Source organism: Maylandia zebra, linkage group LG8, assembly GCF_041146795.1.
Source record: "Maylandia zebra isolate NMK-2024a linkage group LG8, Mzebra_GT3a, whole genome shotgun sequence".
Classification (NCBI taxonomy): Eukaryota; Metazoa; Chordata; class Actinopteri; order Cichliformes; family Cichlidae; genus Maylandia; species Maylandia zebra.
This window is the reverse complement of record NC_135174.1, coordinates 18863218-18882297: the sequence shown is the minus strand read 5'-3', so window position 1 is coordinate 18882297 and position 19080 is coordinate 18863218. Positions and strand designations below refer to the sequence as shown.

The 19080-nt window shown below is 38.6% G+C and overlaps 1 protein-coding gene across 4 annotated transcripts in view; it reads left to right on the top strand.

Annotated features, from left to right (window-relative positions):
* Positions 1-19080, top strand: part of vti1a (vesicle transport through interaction with t-SNAREs 1A) — a 113195-nt gene that overhangs the window by 1533 nt on the left and 92582 nt on the right. For all 4 annotated transcript variants that reach the window (XM_004561297.4, XM_023153715.3, XM_004561296.4 and 1 more), the window contains exons 2-3: positions 5784-5842; positions 6743-6853. In XM_004561297.4, the coding sequence (XP_004561354.1) occupies positions 5784-5842; positions 6743-6853 (170 nt within the window). The remainder of the gene's footprint in view (positions 1-5783; positions 5843-6742; positions 6854-19080) is intronic.

Sequence of the window (19080 nt, the reverse complement as noted above, 5' to 3'; positions counted from 1 at the left end):
AGTTAAGAAAGGAGTACAGGAGAGGTGGAATAGTGTCAGAGTTTATTTGTGACAGACGGACAACAGCAAAAGTAAAAGGAAAGGTTTTTCGAGACGGTATTGAGACCTGCTATGATGTATGATTTGGAGACAGATCATTAATAAAACCACACAAGACAGAAAGTTGTTAAGATGTTTTTGGGAAGTGGCCAGAATGGATTAGATTAGAACTGAGTACATCAGAGTTTCAGCTCGGATTGAGCAGTTTGCCTACAAAGGTGGAGAGAAAAGGCTGAGATGGTTTGGAACTGTGGAGAGCAGGGATAGTGAATGTATTGGACAAAAGGAGGAAAAGAGGAAGACCACAGAAAAGATTCATGCATGTAGTGAAGGAGCACATGATAGGATGAGGTGGAAGCAGATGGTCTGCTGTGACAACCCTTAAAGCGAGCAGCTGTAAGAAGAAGACATTGCTGGTTTCATCAGTTTGTTAAAGTGATAGCATTCTGTCATTCTATCAGACTTAATTCAGACATAACCAAAGCCACATGTAACACTTTTTGAATGATATATTTAGAATAGATTGTTATTAAATTGTAGCTCTTCAAGTGTGACTTTGTTGATTTTCTAAAATGAAAACACAGGTATCAGCTGGTAGCTTCTGGTCTAGTCTTCTTAGAGTTGTTTTGCCTCTTCATTTGTATGACCCGCAACTCCTTCACTTTTGAAACACTCATTGATAGATTCTGATGCTGTAGGAGTACAAATCTGACTCTGTCTTCATAAACTTTATCACAAAATTGTATTTAAAGATTTTATTCTGTGATATAATTAGAACTGAAAGCTCAACATACATGTGGTCCATGTGTGCTTCCAGCAATTAATGCCATGTTCACACCACTGATAAGAAGCTACAAACTGACGCCTGACACTTGTTGATGCTTTATGTGCATCAAATCAAAGTTGAGCTGACGTCCATTTTTTTTCTTCAACCTATCATATGCTTGATGCAATTAAACACTTGAGCGACACTTCCGTAGCAAACCAGTGACAGTGTCGCTTGTGATGTCTGTCTGTCTTTGTAACTTTGTCTGGTTGTGAGAATTTAACATTAAGGCATGCAAATTGTGTCTTCTAAGCTCTCTTTGATGTTTAAGGAGGATTATTATTCTGTTGAAATGTGGAAAGAGCATTATGTTCTAATTTTGTTTTGTACAATAGGAAGCCTCTTTAACATGTCTGACCACAATTTTGATAAAGGTGTAGCTTTGAAACTTTCTTGAGATAACTTTGGGCAGCTGGAGAACACCTTATCACTGTATAGGATATTCTCCTATATAGTCATGTCTTATTGAGCTGGGGAACTTAAGATGCTGGAGAGACATCTGCATAGTGGTAATCTTTTTATAGTTGGTTAGTTTTTTGTAAATTTTACTTGTTCAGACCTATTAAGACTGCTGTTTGTGGAACGACTTTGGGTATTTCTCCCCTCTTCTGCTCTGCATGTATCAGTTTTGGAGGAGAAGCAGAAGAGACATACACATGCTTGCATACACAGTGAAACAGACAGCACTTTTGAACTGAGCTAAAATAAAAAGTGTGCACAAATATTGATAGTATCAATAGCAATTCTGGTATTGATACTCAGAGCGATACTTTTTAAAAAAAAAATCCCCTTAAGTTCAGTATGTAGCCCTCTGAATTGTATTAAATTAATTAAATTTAATAATTTTTTTGGAAATGGAAAAAATATACCTCAAACATACACTATGAAAAATGTCAAACAACAGAAGTTGACATGACCTTTAGAGACGGGCACATTTACATTCTAGGTCTCAAAAAAACTCAGTTTGAAAAAAACATGAAAAGGTGTATTTTGTTTTGTTAACCAGTTATTAATGAAAGTAAAAATCAGAGTGTGTTAATAGTCACTATTTGAAAATTGATGATGAGCCATCTTTTAAGTCGTGAGTGACTGCTCTCCCCAGCATAAGCTGCCTATGTAGGTTTAAAGTATCAGTACTGGCAATTTTGGCCCTGTATTTACTTGGTATCAGATCAATACTAAAATCTGCAATATCGCACCGCACTACTTGACTACATTTTCAGATAGCAATGTGTTGTTAATGTTAGATAGACCTCTTTTCTCATCACCAGTTCTCATACTTGGTTCTGTAGGTTTCAGACATATGAAATCCTGACTGTCTGAGCCTGTTTTTGATACTGTAATTTATATTCTGCAGGATCTAGGCACGAATGCATGGCTTTGACTTTTTTCTTTGAAAGGAGTCTTTAAAATGTATTTATGTTTACATTTCTGTACTGTGAAGCCCTGCACTAAAAGAGGGTTTAGAGGTGGGTTAAAACCTACAGATGTTGTTAACCACCTGGCTCTGGGTCTTCCCATCTTGTTTTTCCTACATGTAGATTTACCAGATTGCTGCATTAGTGTTTTGGTGGCAGGCAGGCAGCTGAAAGACGGGCAGCTTGTGGATTTAGCTAAGCCTGGAAGGGAAACATGAGTTTGGATGACATGGAAAAGGCCAGAGCTAGTTGGCCAGTTGTGATTTAACTTTAAAATGTAATACTTTTACTTAACATACCCATAAATGAATGTAGACATATCAATGGGTAATACTTTCCTATTTAAAATGACTTAATACAAAGAATAGATAATAGAATGCATAATAGAAAGTTGAGCTTCAGTTGCTCCCTTATTTCACAAGGGATCACCACAGTAAATAGCTCCACTATTGACATTGCAGATTTTTTTAAAACCCCAGATTCCCTTCCTGATGGAACCCCACAGGGATTTATGTCTCCTCCTGGGATCGAACCGTATCGTTTGCTTGTTAGGCAGATGTATAAACAGCTACACTGTCATCTGACACCACTCAATACCAATCACAGTTATAAGCTGAGACAAAATAGTCATTGAGTTTGTATTTGTTTTCTCAGTGCAAGAGCCTTTCTGCACAGCACCTTCTTCCATTTTTACGGTCACTTTTCAAAATTAAATGGTATTTTGCAGTGTGAAATACACTGGGTGTTTTTAGTTTACAGCTACACTAAGCCAAAATGGTGGGAAATATATATCTAAAGGTGGATATGACAATTAATTTAAGGCTGAACTACTACATATTAAAATTTTGGTGTCCGCACCTAACTGAGTAGGAGCAACCGTTATTACTACTTACTTACAGTGAGTGTTAACTAGTAGTTTGTTTTAAGTTTTCAGATTTCATATGTGGAAGCTTTATCTCTTCCTCTCGGCTCACACTTGCTCATTGGGTTTTCAAAGGCGCTGCTCTCACAAAACCTCGCTTGACTGAATATTTCTGGTTTGGAATTGGCATGTCTGAAGACTCATGGCAGCCCATTCCGCAGAGTAATTTCTCATTGCTTCCTCTCACCATCTGTTGACTGTGTCAGAGGAAGCCTGTATGAATATGTACAAAGCTAGAAAATGCATTACAACCATAAGTAGTTGTTGTGTGTTTTCTGACACCAATGGAATAGTTTACAGTTGAATTTCAATTCCCTTCCTACTCATTAAGTTTTTCTTAAGTTCTTTTGGCTCTTCTTACCCAAGTGGATGCATTTTGCCCATGATATCCCCTCTGTTTAATATTTTAAAAAGGAGCCATAACATTGTTCTTGTAGTTTATTACTTTTACTTGGCATGTTATGTTGTTGATAATGGCCATGGCATGTGGAAAACATGACCTAGATGCTCACAAACAATTAATTTTTGTATATTATTTATTTGCAACATTGCTCCAAAACTCAACATCAAGAAGAAATTTGAATAAGAATACTATGAACAGAACAAGACTCAACATCCTTGTTCTATTAAACATGGCTCCAAGTTTTCACTTTTGAATGTTCATGGCAAGAGATTATTTGTCAATCACTGGCATTGAAATATGAAACATAAAAAGTAAAAGAAAAATACCAAGCCCTTTGTTTTCTTCATTTTTGCCTTACTTCTGTCTACAAAACTCCTCATCCGTCTGTCAGCAGGTTCTAGTCTTGGTAAATAGCCATACATATTTCACAGCCCTCTAGCTCGGGCCTGAGCCTGAGTACGAAAGCGTCATCTCATCTTTCACTGAATTGCCTCTGGCTGTTTACTATAGAGGTTGTAAGGTTGGACACAGGTTTTAAAAATGAATTTAAGGGCCATGTTGGCCTATGGCACCTGAGAAACGAAGATCTTGGCTTAGCTTTTTTTTTTTTATTGCAGTCCCACAGCTGGGTATTCTTGTGATTTACTTTTGTTTGTATTTTACCTAGAATGCTTTTCATACTTTGCTTTTAAACCTTTATTAGAATACATCTGTTGGGGTTTCAAAAGCAAATAACATTTTCAGAATTTCTTAATTACTGTAAAAAATGTAAGATTGGTTCGACTTTGTAGGCATCACCTCTTAACATTTACCATCTGTACTCAATACGGAGCTGGTGTTTAAGATGCTGCACTTTTTGTAATGATACATTTTATCTGTGAATTTATAATTATGTCACTTTTTGTTTTCTGGGAGTTAAAAAAAATGTAATAATTAACAGAATTTTTATTGTCAGTATATCAGGTCCACAGGTGTCCTCTTAAACTGTTAAACCAAATATACTACAAGATCAGCACTTTGACTGACTGTTGTGATATGCTGATGCACTGATAACATTAACACAACTTTGTGTTACAAATGTACTCTAAACTATTTAAAATTTAGTATGATATATCTCACACCATGGTTAGCAAAAGATTTCCACAACACCTCAAGTCTGGGATGGTTCTAACATTAGTTTGGCTTCGCTTTTGCATTACATTGATCGCTTTGTCTTTTTCCTCGAACTGTTGTGTGGTGGGTGCATTGTTCCACTTAAGGGAGGCTGCTGGTGCTGGGGAGTGCTGTTACCACAGGGGTGTGCAACAATGACATATGGTGGATGTGTGATAAAGTAACATGCACATAAATCTCTTAAACCAAAGTTTCTAAAGTAAAGGCTGCATGTTAAGATGACATTAAATGTTATTTTCTTTACCCTCTTTTATATTTTTTATGTTATTAATGGTATTTATGCATAAGAGAATTTCCTATATTTCCTAACTTCATTTTTTTGTTTTCTTTATTATTATTAAACTATATGTGTAAGTTGCTTATACTTTATGTCAAAGCCTTGGGCAATGGTCTTTTCTTTTTTTTTTTTCTTGTTTTAAGTTAACATAAATATGCTTGATTAGTAAACACCATACCGCATACCATGAACTAACAAAATCTTTGGCCAGGATCTAATTTCAGGACAAAGACTAGTTCATGTAGATGTAGGGAAAGTGATAATGCCGTTGCCTTAAATAACTGTTGGAAGCGCTGTAGTTTGCACGCTGCTCTGGAACTCTTAAGTCCTAATGAGTTTCAATGGGTAATGTGGTAGAGCAGCCATGGGGTGAGGTGTAGAACAGTGCGTTAGTCATTCTGAGTGGGACTCATACTTCTGGCAAGTGAGCAAAGCTGACACCTCCCTTCCCTTTGAGTTGGCATGAGGTGTCTCGCTGCTCCTCAACAGAAACCAACAAAGGCCTCATAGACGCCAATAACTAAGAGACATCAAATGTTGGCTCGTCGTGTGGAGAGAATGTGTAAATATATCTTCAAATGTGTCCTCGTGTGTTGTTTTCTCCCAGTCTCTTTCTTTCTCTCTCCCCCTCTCTTCCCCCGTTGCGGGGGAGTTAGGCTGTTGTCATGAAGCGCTGTTCCTCCGTCGGCTGATCAATATGTTGCTGGGTTTTTTTTCTCTTTCAGAGGAGAAGACACAGCTGGTTCTAAATGTCGACAAACAGCTTGAAGAAGTCAGAGAGTTGGTATGTCTTTGATCAGTAATTTTCTCCTCTTCCCATTTCCTAAATAATGAATTTGTGGAAAGAGGGAGGGGACAATTTTCACTGGCACCAGACAACAGCACCTGTATTATCCTGGTGGTGACATGACATGTAGACATAACACACATGCACACATACTTCACATGGCGGAAAGGAGGCTTCCTCCTCATATGATTACTTTCCCATAATCTGCTTTTAAGTGACACCCCTATGACACATTTCAAGCCATTATCTTGGGTGGGTGTCTTCATGTTGCTGTTTAAACATGAGCAAAGTCACCTGACAGAAACAAATTGTTGTTGCGGTTGTCTTGTTATGCCATAGTGATGAGTTTCCTCCAAATCTGCCACAGAGAGACCTGTCTACCCATGCATCAGATGTACTTTTGCTTCATTCACTCAGACATTGTTGGGCCCATGCGTGTCATGGCAATGAAGAAGCCCTCGTATTTGATTGTGTACTTACAGAACATACTTCCTCTGTTGTAACTTTTATCACAACTGAGTGACACCAGCAGAAGGCGTTTGATTTTACAATCGGCACTGGAGGATATTAAAGTTAATGCTGCTGAAGTTGAATCTGTTCAAAAGTGTTCAAAGGGAGCACACAACTGTAAAACTTGCCCTTAAAATTTTTTTCAGAAAGCTTGTGCAGGAAATATGATCATAAAAAAAACAAAACTTTTAAATGTAAAAATGTGCATATACAGTCTATTTTGTACTTTTTAATATTTTAATGTAAATCTGTATTATAATGAGCTCTAAATCTGTCACTCTGGCAGTGTTTTATATTCCAAGTATTTCTTTCGATTTTGAAATGACTCTTAAAATTTCTGTTAGGAATGTTTGACTTTAAATGAATTGGATGAATTGTGGGTTTTAGCTGGAGCAGATGGACCTGGAGGTGCGAGAGATCCCCATCCAAAGCAGAGCCATGTACAACAGCAGGCTGAAGAGCTATAAACAGGAGATGGAAAAGCTTGAGAAAGACTTTGTAAGTATTTCAATATGTCATGAAATGTTTTTTTTTAATTCTCATGCAAACGCAACAGTTGTAATAGTTGTAATGTTCTTACTGAGAGTGTAAATGATGCTCCATAATAAATAAGCGTCTATAAACTACTCATCATAAGACAAACACCCCAGCTTTTTTAAACTCAGAAATTAAATTATAAAATAAATGCATATTCAAAGAAATATCATTTGGAAAATTGGTTTGGAACCAGTCACTGCTGACACACACGTGTTGAATTTGTGGGTTACTTTTCTTCCACTCAGACGAGCTGGATGAAGTCCAGAGACTGTGATGGTTTTCCATCTTTTCAAGGCCACCGTGCGTGCAGTTCTGTTGTTCCAGTGTTTTGTGTCATTATCTTACCAAAAAGATGAACCCCTGACCAATCGATCTGCCTTCGTTTTTTTTGTTTTGTTTAGTTTTTTTGTCACATGTCCAATAGCGAAATACAGTACCGTTTTGTGCATGACCATATTCTGCTAATAATTCTTCAGAGGATGTAGTAACACTTTGTTCCATCACCGCCTTTGTTCAGACACATCGTTTTTGTAAGTAATCAGCAGAATTTGTGGCACGTGCATAAATCCCTTTCATGACATTTCAAGGCTTCACATACTTCCATCGCTCTGCAATAGCTGTAAATTAACCAAATAATTAAACATTAATCCTCGAAAAACACTTCTTTTCTCATGAAATTTGCATCATTATTTATTTATCTTTACTGTTAGAAAAACACCAAAAACTGCGGACTGTTTGCGTGTAACTCTCACTCTCGCAGTAATTCCTGCACTCACAAACAGACTTGCACTGAAGCTCAGCGGTGCATCCACAGAGGTTAATTCGGAGTTCATATCTGAACTTTCAAGCAATGCCTATCGAGAATGGGTTGTGTGTGTTTGTGTTGTTGCTGCAGAATCTGGCCTTGTTTAGTAATTCATAAATCACTGTATGTCTTGGCTTGATTTATCAAAGCTTAATGAACAGTCTGGTCTTTTGGGTCACTTGCTTTTAGTCTACATTTTGAGCTACCAATATTGCCCAAGGTACTTCACGTAATCAATAATACTCAGAAATACGCAATTATCCAGTGCAATTGAATCCAAAACTTTTTTAACCTCTTATTTTAATTATTATATCTTTAAATTGATCCTTGTGAAAGCATTTTAAATTGATTGTTGGCATTATAATGTTAAGAAAAATCGTAGTGGTAACGTATCTTTAACTATATCTTTTTTTCTGTGGTTGTTGTTGTTTTCTGTTGTCAGTTTTGTTTTGCTGGTGCTCATAACATGATAATAAACCCGTAGTGTAAGAGCCGTTGACCTTGAGCTTGAGAGCACGTGTCCCTCCACGAATCAAGTTTTATGTGCTTTAAATCCACAGCCTCAGAATGAGTTGGAAAAATATATACTGAATTGTTGAAGTCCTGTTGAGGAAATTCAGCAAAGGCTTCTCCTTAATGTGTTAAGTTTAGAGGTTGGCCAAAATAACGAACAAACTTTTCTCCAAACCTTGAAATGAATAAAGTGTGTACTTTTCCACACAAATCTGAACTTTTTCTTCGCTTGTAGAGGATTTATTGGAGGATATTTGGATAGCTCAAGTTTAATGGGAAGGTTTTCAGGAAGTAACGGGAAGCAGTGCAATGATCATCACAAAAATGCACAATGCATAGCCAATATAATCAGAATTCCAAGTGTTGAGTAATTTTGATTTGATACAAAATGTCAAAATAAAAGTAGCAGTTGGGAAACTCAAAATAGACTTATGCACATATGAAAAACTACATATTTATTTATGATATACTGCCCATCTATACCTCAGATGACTACTACAGTCCATGCTTTTCACCAACACTCATTATTTTTCTTAAATGTTTGTTTGGTATCTAATCATCATTAACCACAAAATACTTTTTATATTCCCCCACCTCACCACTCCAAACAAGTAAACATGCACAAACACCGCATTTAGATTCAAATAATATGTGCTAGTGATCTGTGAACACGCCACTGAGATGTGCTAACTGAGATCATAGAAGAGATCTCTGTGCCAAAACAGCTTGCTTTTCTCGCCATAGGCATTTAATTGGCTGACGATTAATCTTTAACTTTTCTTCTCCCCACTCTTACCATGCTTAATCATCAAGCAGTTAACACCTGCTGTGGCCGATATTGGTGCTAATTTTCGTTTCTAGCCTTTTTTTTTTTCCCTGTCTTACGAGCATGTGCTGGCGACGAAAATTGTTTCTTCACCCTGGCAAAACATGGCATTCCTCCATGCACTTTATAATGCAAAAATCCGGTGTGCACAGTCCTTAGAGAGTATGATGATGTCTAAATTCTTTTTTGCACATCGCTGCATACTTAAGTCGTGTCTGTAATTGCTTGTACTGAAATAAAAAGCAGAAGGTAGCCGTAGGATAATCCGGGTGTCCGGAAAATAAAAAAGCAGTGACTGGCTTCTAACTGTGAGTCTCCCTGTTTGACTGTAATTTCTCTTTTTTACACCTCTGCGTGTGGCGCGGTGAAATCAGCGCACATTTAAACCAGGATCACCCACCTCACAGAGTTACATCTAGTATATCTCGTCTCCCGTAAATCTGATGCAAGTGTTCAGAAGGCAAGAACTTCAGCCCCCTCAGATGTGTCTCAGATGTGCCAAATGCTATAGCTGAGCTCAGCTTCTCACTTCCTGCCGGCCTAGGGAGGACATGACACTCGGCTCGAAAAGGCATCGAGTGGAAAAAAGGGCAATCTCCTTTCTTTTTAATGTAAAAAGCTCCGGCTTTGTTGTGCTTTCTGTGGATATCAAGGCCTTTCCACTCCCTCACTACCAAATCTCCCCCATAACCTACCCCCTACTGGCCTCCCACGGGTGTCTCCCCCCTTAACCTGCTCTCTCATCCTCTCATTCACCTGTGGTTTGAAGTAATTCTACCACTGGTGTGCCAGCTTGAGACCTCATTCCTTCTCCTTTTCAGACAGAGGGCTGGAGTTGACCTCAGAAACCCAGCCATTTCATCCAGAAAGAAAACTTATCAAACAACCACCCCAAAAGGGGTGTGTGTGTGTGTGTGTATATATATATATATATATATATATATATATATATATATATATATATATATATATATATATATATATATATATATATATATGAGGTGTAGCTTTGTTGGCTTGTTGGGTGACAGCTTCATTGTGATAAAACCGGGGGCCATGGGGATCTCACAGGTGCTGAGCCACGACAAAACAGACATTGTAGTAGCCAAAGCAGACAGCAGCTTAAGCAAAATAAAAAGTAAGCCAAAGTGTACAATAAATAAATAAAAGGGAAATGAAAATCCTATTTGATGGGGTCAGCTTGCTCAAATCAGAGGGAGAAGAATGGCATGGCTCTTAGCAGTGGCTTTGATCAGGGAAAGAGAGCCTAACCTAAGTTTAATTTAATGAAATCTATTGGGCAAACAGAGCCACTGTTTTCAAAGTGCCAGGTTAGGTCTGTCCCAGTGGGCAAGATGAGGACTCGCAGGCATTGATTGCGTCACGCAAAACACAACTTTAAGTGTGTGAGTGAAACTGGACGCCATGAAATGTGTGATTCGTGTGACTTGTGTATAATGAGGCATCGTAAAGCAACATTGGCTGGAGGATTTAAAGATACATTTGTCAGTCCTGATAAATTTCTCTTATCAGAATATATTTTGAGTACAGAGACCCCTCCTTCCTTTCGCCTGACTATGACAAACTGTTCTTTATCATTGTCAGGTCTCTGATTTATTATGTAGACTCAATAAAAATGAAGAGTTTTCTTTTTTCATTTTAACAACAAAATTGACATTATTTAGATCAGGTCATCATTATTTGGTTAAATGACAAACAATCCTCAGGTATTATTGAAAATGAAGTAACTTTATCAATTTCAAGCAAATCGTTTCTAATTTCCTTGTAATTTTTAACACTTTTCTGCTTTTCCAATCATCAGTAAGTAATTAGCTGAATAAGATGCACCGGTGGCTGTAACTTGCAGCCCTAATATCATTGTTATCATTATGTAATTGGTATAAATTCACTGGAATAGCTTTGCCTCAATTATTTAATATAAAATTTCATGAGGAGTATTGATCTCTTTAAGAAAAAAAAAATCACAACTCTTGGTCATTACTTTGCAGTAGCTATGAAGTTTAGACAAGTGTCTTCATATTTTTTTTTTCCCATTTTAAATCCTGAACCCTTTTGAGAGATTATTCACTGCATGGCTTACTTGGACTATCAGCACACCTCCTGCTGGCAGCAGATGGCGGTGTTGATCTAAGAATTTTCTTTGAGTAAGCTTCAACATCAGGAAGATATTGGGCACATTCACCAATTACTTTGCCCTGCTGATATGTGGTTGGACTTGCTCTGATAAATTCTTCTTACCATTGCTATGCCTAACCTCTGCTTTATGTTTAATATGCAAGATTGAAAATGGTGTCCCTGTGGTGAAAACCTATCTGAGTTCTTGCTTATAAGCTTATAAGTTTATGCATTTTCTTTTCTTTTTCTTTGCTTAATTATGCTTTGAAAAATACTTAAGCAAACAAAACAGAATATAAATTAAATGCCAAGTCCTTGGGAAAGTGAAATGCCTTTTTTAAACATTTCATGCTTTAACTCACAACAATATTCTCATTTCTTCTCTCAACTAGTTCTCCGAATATGTTTCACCTCTTTAGATCATTTCTTTTTTATTATATCCAAATAAACACTACTGGTCTAAATGTTTGTTTGTTAAAAGGTTAATCAATAGTCTTTAAATCTCAAGCTTTGACAAGTTTTGTTGTTGAGACCTTACATCTTTTTGTCATTTATTAAAAAGGAGGTCCTATAATGGTCAAGGCAGTTTTGTTGATGGCACGAGATCCATTGTGTTATGCGTTTTGTTTCATCTTATTGAATTTTGAATAGAAAACTATTTTTGGTTTGTCATAATACGCCACACAATGTTCCATCAAGGACCCACTAACATGTTATCTACATGCCAGTATTTCTTTTGAAACTCATATCGTCACCCGGTCTTATGAGGTCGGAAAATATGTAGGCATAGTACAAATTATTAGTTATTGCAAGATTTGAAAAAATGCGATACAGTCAAAATTTTATTTGTCTGAAGTGCAGTACTTAAATTCAGAAGGAGCCCATTCAGTAAGATTGAGGTGATGATTTGTCTTTTCATTCCCAGCTTCATTTATTCCGACATGGACCCTGATGTTAAATCATGAGGCCAACTGTCACAGGAACTCAACTATCCCTTACTAATTTCCAGTTATCTGTTGGGGTATTGTTTGGAGCTTCAGTCATGGTCAAATAGGATGTGTGGATTGCCTTTTTCTTTAATAAAAGTATTTTCAGTGGAATGCCTCCCAGTGTCTGCCAAGGGAGATAATTAATGCATTTGGAAAAGAGTTGGTCAGCCTTGAGAAATTCAACAGTTTATCTGCTAGGTGCACTGAGGTGAATAGAATGAAAAAGCTAATGGTATTGAAGATTTTCACTCCATATATCAATTTCATAAGTGGTTTCACTGACCTTATAATGATATCTTGAGACTTGACATGTAGTTTTCAGTTGAGGCAATGACTGAAAATGGTTTTAATGAATTGGAGTACAGCACCTTTTAAGCTTTTTTTGATGTAGAAATGATTTAATTAAAGTGTGGATGCACAGATATAACAGATAATTTAATGCTCAAATTCGATCAAGACTGAGTTACTAATGAATGACTACTGACATTCCTACACGCGGCTCAAAAACATGTTTGAGAGTGTTATCTGAAGTTTTCCATGAGACTTTTTTTTTCTGGCCCTAAACTTAAAACTTTTTGTGTCCTCTTAATCTGATGGTCAACCACAAACTATTCATCAGTGGCAATGAATTAACATATTTCTGGATTTATATTTTAATTTTCAGGGTTTTGTCTTTGTGTGATTGGCTTCTGCACTAAGTTGGAGTTCAGTGTTTGAAATGTGAATTTTGAGTGATGGAACGGAGTCAAACACTTGAATATGAGGGTCATTTTCATGTTTTTCATTATCTTAAAAAACTAAATAAATGATCATGGACACTTGAAGATTGTAGAGACTATCCAGCTTTAACAAGAGTGGTCATAAACTCATTACTTTTGGCACAGTTACTAACCTTAGCAAAGAATGAAGAGTTTGCAAAGTCATTTAATGAAAAAGTTATTTGTTTTAAAGAGCTCTGGCATCTTAAATGCAGTTTTTTTGCACAACTTGATCGTAATTATGTTGAGATTTAAGTTTTGAAGTGAGATTTTTTTTTGGGCGACTGTACATTCCAAGCTAAACATACAACTAGCGATTATATATTAGCATTGTTGTAATCCCGCTTGAAGGCTTCTTTTTTTTTGCCCCTTGTCCTCATTAAAGTGACTTCTGCAAGCAACAACATGACAGACCAACATTAGTTGGATGTTAGACACTATAAATCGCATTAGGTTGCCTTGGCTTACTTGTTCATATTAAACACAGAGGAGTAAATGCAGATTGACTCTTTTCATGGTTTGTTGCTTAACAACCCATCAACAACACCAAAGTCTAATCACTCATCACCAGTCATAAAAGAGTTCCCTGAATTGACAGGGATTTTTTTCCCTCTCTCCCTATATTTCCTCTGCGCTGAGTGCAGATTTAGGATGTAAGCAAATAGATCTTCTTCTTCTACTTATGAATTCTGGCTTTCATTCGGAAATCGTTGCGAGCAGTACGTCTTGCACAAGCCCTTTGCGGATTTGTGGTATTGCAGGCTTTACCATGTCCCCTTTATGGACACCAAGATGGGATTCATTTGTGGATTAGCCTTTTGTCACTCATGTTGAAACCATTTTATTTATTTATTTACTTTTTTACATGTTTGATGGCGTAATGGCAATGGTAGGTCAAATCTGGGTTGAAGGACAGTGTCACAAGAAGGACAAAAAGTTGTGCTGTCCAAAAGTGCCGTGTTCGGTTTTTATTGAAAAACGGGAGACAATACTTTGGCAATACTTTGCTAATTCTGCTTAGTTTTTGTTTGTTTTTTTTTTTAAAAAACATGTATGTTTTACATGTGTAAATTGTGTTGGAAGCATTAAAAGAAGGGGATAATTGATAAATGTAATTTAACAGCCGGTTAAGTCTAAATGGAAGTATCGTTGAATGTTGATGGGTCTGCGTCTCAACTTAGAAATGTCCTTTTGGGCAAAATATAGGCGTTGACACCAGTTCAGGATTAATTAATTAATAGGGTGTTCTCAGTGGTTGTGAATGTAAAGTTGATTTTTAAGTTATATGAGTAATTTCTTTAGCATTGCTCAAAGAAACCAGACTGAAATTATGCTGTGTAATTTCCAGTAAGCCTGATGTTTAGGATAAAATTGGCACAACAGCAAAATTTACTTGCTAACGAGGTGTGTGCTCTTTAACAAAATGATTTGTCGTAGGGTTTGACTCTCAAATATCACACAGATAGGCCGTAATTTGTAAACACATCATCCCCTGCTTCTTCTGTGCCTCTTCATGTGAACTCTCTTCTGTATGGATGGGGTATCTGCATTATGCCTGGAGCACAGGATTTGTTTGGCAGTGTGCAAATTCGGCCGTTATCCTTCCACGCGATCGTTTCCTTTCTCGCTTATCTCTCCTGGCCCCTCCAAAGTCACCGTACTTTCACACTCACTGACAGCGATCAGTATAGCTTTCAGACGCTTGTCTGGCTGAGTCTGCCAAGAAGCGAAGGCCCTCCCAGGTCCCCTCACTGTCCTCAGGGCTTGTGTGATTGAGTGACTGGAGTGAGTGGGGGCCAAAGATAATAGGGGGAAAATATAAAGACATGGGGTGATGATATGATAGCACCCCCACGCTCCTCCTCCACCCTCCTCCCTCTCTTTACTCCCCTTTCCACCTCCCCTTCACTTTTCTTTTCCTTTCTGTTCTTCTTTCTGTCCTACCCCCGGTTCTCGTGCACCGAGCCTGTCCCACGCAGTAGTGTAAACCAGAAGTGACATGTGACACCCACTCCCCAGTGATGTGCTGACAAGCGGGTACTAGAATAGGTGACAATGTTTTCTTTTTTTGCCAGACTGGCTTAAGTATGGTGAAGGGATTCATGAAGTATTTATGAAATATATTATGAATCATTGGGTCTGTGTTTTTCCTCTGTATTTTAGGCAGTGGCATTTGCTTTTAATAAGTAAGGCTCAGAGACGCCAAGGCTGGGGAAAGGAGTAAATGGAGGGAAAACTCTGTATATTTCATCTTTAGTGGTGTTTCTTTAGAGTAAAACTTCTATGTTTACACATGTTTTAACCCTTGCTCACAGCCCCTTCACAGAAACATGCACACACATGCACACACACAATTAACTTGGTTTCTTCCTCTCATCCTAAGTGTTTCTAATGAGGGAGTGTGCCAGAAAGAAAGGGAAACCGTTTTTGCTCTCAGCGACCAACAATTTTGCCTTTTCTCGGGTGTTTTTGAAGCCTGCAGTGGAATCTGGCTGTGGCCTTGATCAGAATTACATTGTGGAAGATGAATTAAGGTTTTTTTTTTTTTCAATTATCCCAGAGGTTGGCCAGCATTAGAGCATCAGCTTACTCCTGCAGTGAGACTAAACTCTTTAGTTTTGTTCCCCTCATCACCATAGAGCACTTGTTTGTTCTCCGTTAAGCTTTTTTTCTTCTTCTTTTTTTGTATGTTTTTGTCTTGGTATTTTTATTCTGAAATTATTCATTTCACAAAAGACATTTGCAAACAATCAAATAGCTCATTAAATTAATGTTATTTTGTGGATATTCTAGCACTTTTTTGTTTAAAAAATAAATAAAGCATCATTTTTCTTTGTGTTAATGTTGAATATAAGACAATTTCCTTTAAATTGGCTTACGAGGTGCAAGAAAGTCTTGTCTGTACCAATCAGTTGACTGCTTTTTAAAAATTTTCTGCACCGTTGTTGTGAATTCCAGCACAGAACCTGCACACTCCCAGGAAACTCGTAAGTGTATTGGGAAGTTCAGGAGGGCACATGTTGGAAGGGCTTTGGAAGGGGGCCTTACTGGCCTCATCAGCATTTGAATGTGTTCTGGCTAGTGAAATAACAAAGTATACATAAATATATAGAGATAATGATCTGGCTAAGTCTCTATGTGTGCTGCTGTATTCTTATGCTAATGATCCAGCTATTCAATGCCAACAATGGTCACATTACAAGAAAAGGCAAAGCACTGAAGGAGATAGTCTTCTGTGTACGTGTCCACCGAGGGACGCGCAGATGCTCACCAGGCCCAACTTCTCTCCCTTTGTGTCTAGGTTTTTTTTTTTCCTCTTTTTTTTTTATTTTATTACATTTTTCAATTTTAGATAACACTCCAAGAATAGACATCAAACAAAAATGAATCATAAATCGAGGTCAGGAGTGAGCCTCTTTCCAAAGCAGAGAAAGGGTTAAAAGTGAAGGTATCTTTAAAAAAGATGGGAAGACTGATAGGAGAGGAGCTCTTCTCAGCAGAGGGTTCAGTGAACCATATGTAGGTGCCCACAGGCTAATGGGCCGGTTGGTCCCTGGCTTGCCAGGTATCCTGTATGCACATTTCCACCCCCCCACCCCCCCGAAACAAAACACACGCACACACACATAGATAGATAGACTCTCCCTCCTCGTCATCCTCCAGCACTCACCTCTCCAACCCCTCCCACCTTCACTCTGTGAAAATACCTCCTCCACTTTCCTCTAATCTCACCTTTTTCTCTGGTGCTGACCTGGGGAGGCTCTCTTTATTCCCCACTGCACGCCAGAAGCCAGCGTTGTGATCGGAGCCCGGGCCCCTGCGCTGGTTCCCCTCTCCTCTCCTCTATCCTTGCCCTGGCTGCCCGCCTCCCCGACGGCTCTGCTCTATTGATTTACTCCTCCAACCAATGCTGTCTGTCTCTGTTTTGCACCACCAGCACCTAGGTCCCTCATCTCTATAACCCTCCCTCTTTCCTCATTTTCTTTGCTGTCTTCTTTTTTGTCTTTTCATACTTTCTTTCCATCTTTCTTTCTGTCCCCTCCTACACAACCACGGGCTATGGAAGGAAGAAACTAATGGAACAAGAGCGAAGGAGTGAAAGAGACACGGAAAGACTGGTAGTGTGGGAGGGGAAATGGGGCCTTTGATTTTTCATTAGAAGCACCTTCATATTTTAATATTGGGTTTAATCGGGCCCGCGTGCCTTAAAGAAATAACCACTGAGAGATGATCCCTCGGCCTTCAAAAGCTATATGGCGTTTCTTCAATCAAAGCCCTTCTTGAATTTGCTCTTTTGTTTGGAGTTCACTTTCAACACCCCTCCTTCCACCGCCTTCTCTTGCTGTCTCCTGGCCTATCACTTTGTGGTTACAGTCGTTAGGCTTATTGACTGATCTCAGCAGTACTTAGCAATAGAAATGACTTTGACAGGGAACCCCCCTTCCATTCACACAGGTGCAAGAATGAAATAGCATGGTATCAGAGTGGTGTAAACCACTACTGGCAAATGATAAAACCTTGGTTGCTTGTGGGCTAATTGATTGATAGATTTTAAAAAAAGCAAACTAATAAAGAGAAGTTTTATCACAGTTGTGTCAGACAGTGTCAGGTTTTTATTAAGGGACATGATCTTTTTGAAGCTGATCCACTCTGTCTGCCTAAAATAAGTCTCCTCACCTCACACCTGCTCAGATATGTCGCTGGCTCATTTATTGCCTTGCCGTTGTTGATCATTCACCTCTATTTGTGTTTTTTTTGACAATTGTTTCTCTGAGACTCCTTGAGGTATTTCATCGAGGTGGAACACAATGCAGTGTGCGTCGAAGCCACCAAAGCACCAACCTGTGAGCTAATGAGAGGCCCCATGCTGTTATCTAAGGCTCCGGCTTCTCTACCACTGCTGCACTTCTATCAGGGGAGAGAACACACACCGGGCTACCGTTCACATATGTTGCACGCGTACGTTCTCTAAAGGAGGTTTACCGGGGATGCAAAAGCTCACAGAAGCCTCCATCTTACATACAGTAGCCCCCATGTATCCTTCTGCACTCACACAAGCGCACAACAGACAGAAGTAAAGGATTCGATGGCACCAAAGACCGCAATAAAACAAAGGCGCAAATGACACCCTCCTGCGACAGTCCCAACTGTAGCTGCTTCTCTTTGTCTGATAATATATCAGATGTATTAAAAAGGAGCACTTAATTGAACAACCTCTCCCAGTTTGTTTGTGTTAAAGGAGAGTAGAAGATGCTAGACAACAATTTGTGTGTGTGTGTGTGTGTTTCGCTTTGTGCTTTGCTGTGCATGTCTGTGTGTGTGTGTGTGTGTGTGTGTGTGTGCGCGCATGCGCGCGTGTTAAACCCCTGCCGAGCAGAGATGCATTATTTAAGATGCTGTTGTGATACTTGTGCCTGCTTAAAGGTCTCAGCTTCCTTTTAACGCCATGCCGCATCAGCCCACCTCTGCCCCCACTTGTGGGGGGAACCAGAGTGGGGCCTGCTGGCGCTGGTCCACACATCACCTGGGAAAATATCACAGCAGGGGAGGAGAGGAAGTGAAATAGATAACCTTTGAGTTTAGCACACATTTTTGTGAACACACATTTTACTGCTCCACTTCATTGTCACTTCTGTGCTGACTTTAGAAATATTTTTTTACTTATTTATTTATTTTTACAGGATGTTCATTTTAGATCATTTTATACTCACCTTAATTTTATTTGGATTTTCACATTTTGTGCATCCCTAGAGCAACCAGGAGAGGAAAATGAAAGGACTGGATGTCAGTTTGAGGCAATCACATGGCGTTAGACATGAGAGTTATTAAGTCTAACTTGCCCAGTTGCTCACCTGCTGGTGAAAAACCTTGTAATGGAGCCTAGTACTATAAATTGAATGTGGTTAATTACTCTTCATGCTATGCCACCAGCCGTGTGTGCAGGGTGAAAAGGAAAAGCTTGGGAAAGTAGAGGGAAAAAGCGTCTGCAGAGGAACTTCAGGGCCCCTCATTACACTCTGCCCCTGGGTATTTTTACGCCTTTTATTTCCCATCTAATGAACTGTTTACATTTTTTTTTTCTGCTTTCTAGGCGCCACAATTATTCGACTTGTCCTTGTGTCACTCGTTGCACCAGGCAAAAAGCAAGGAGGAGAGTTGGA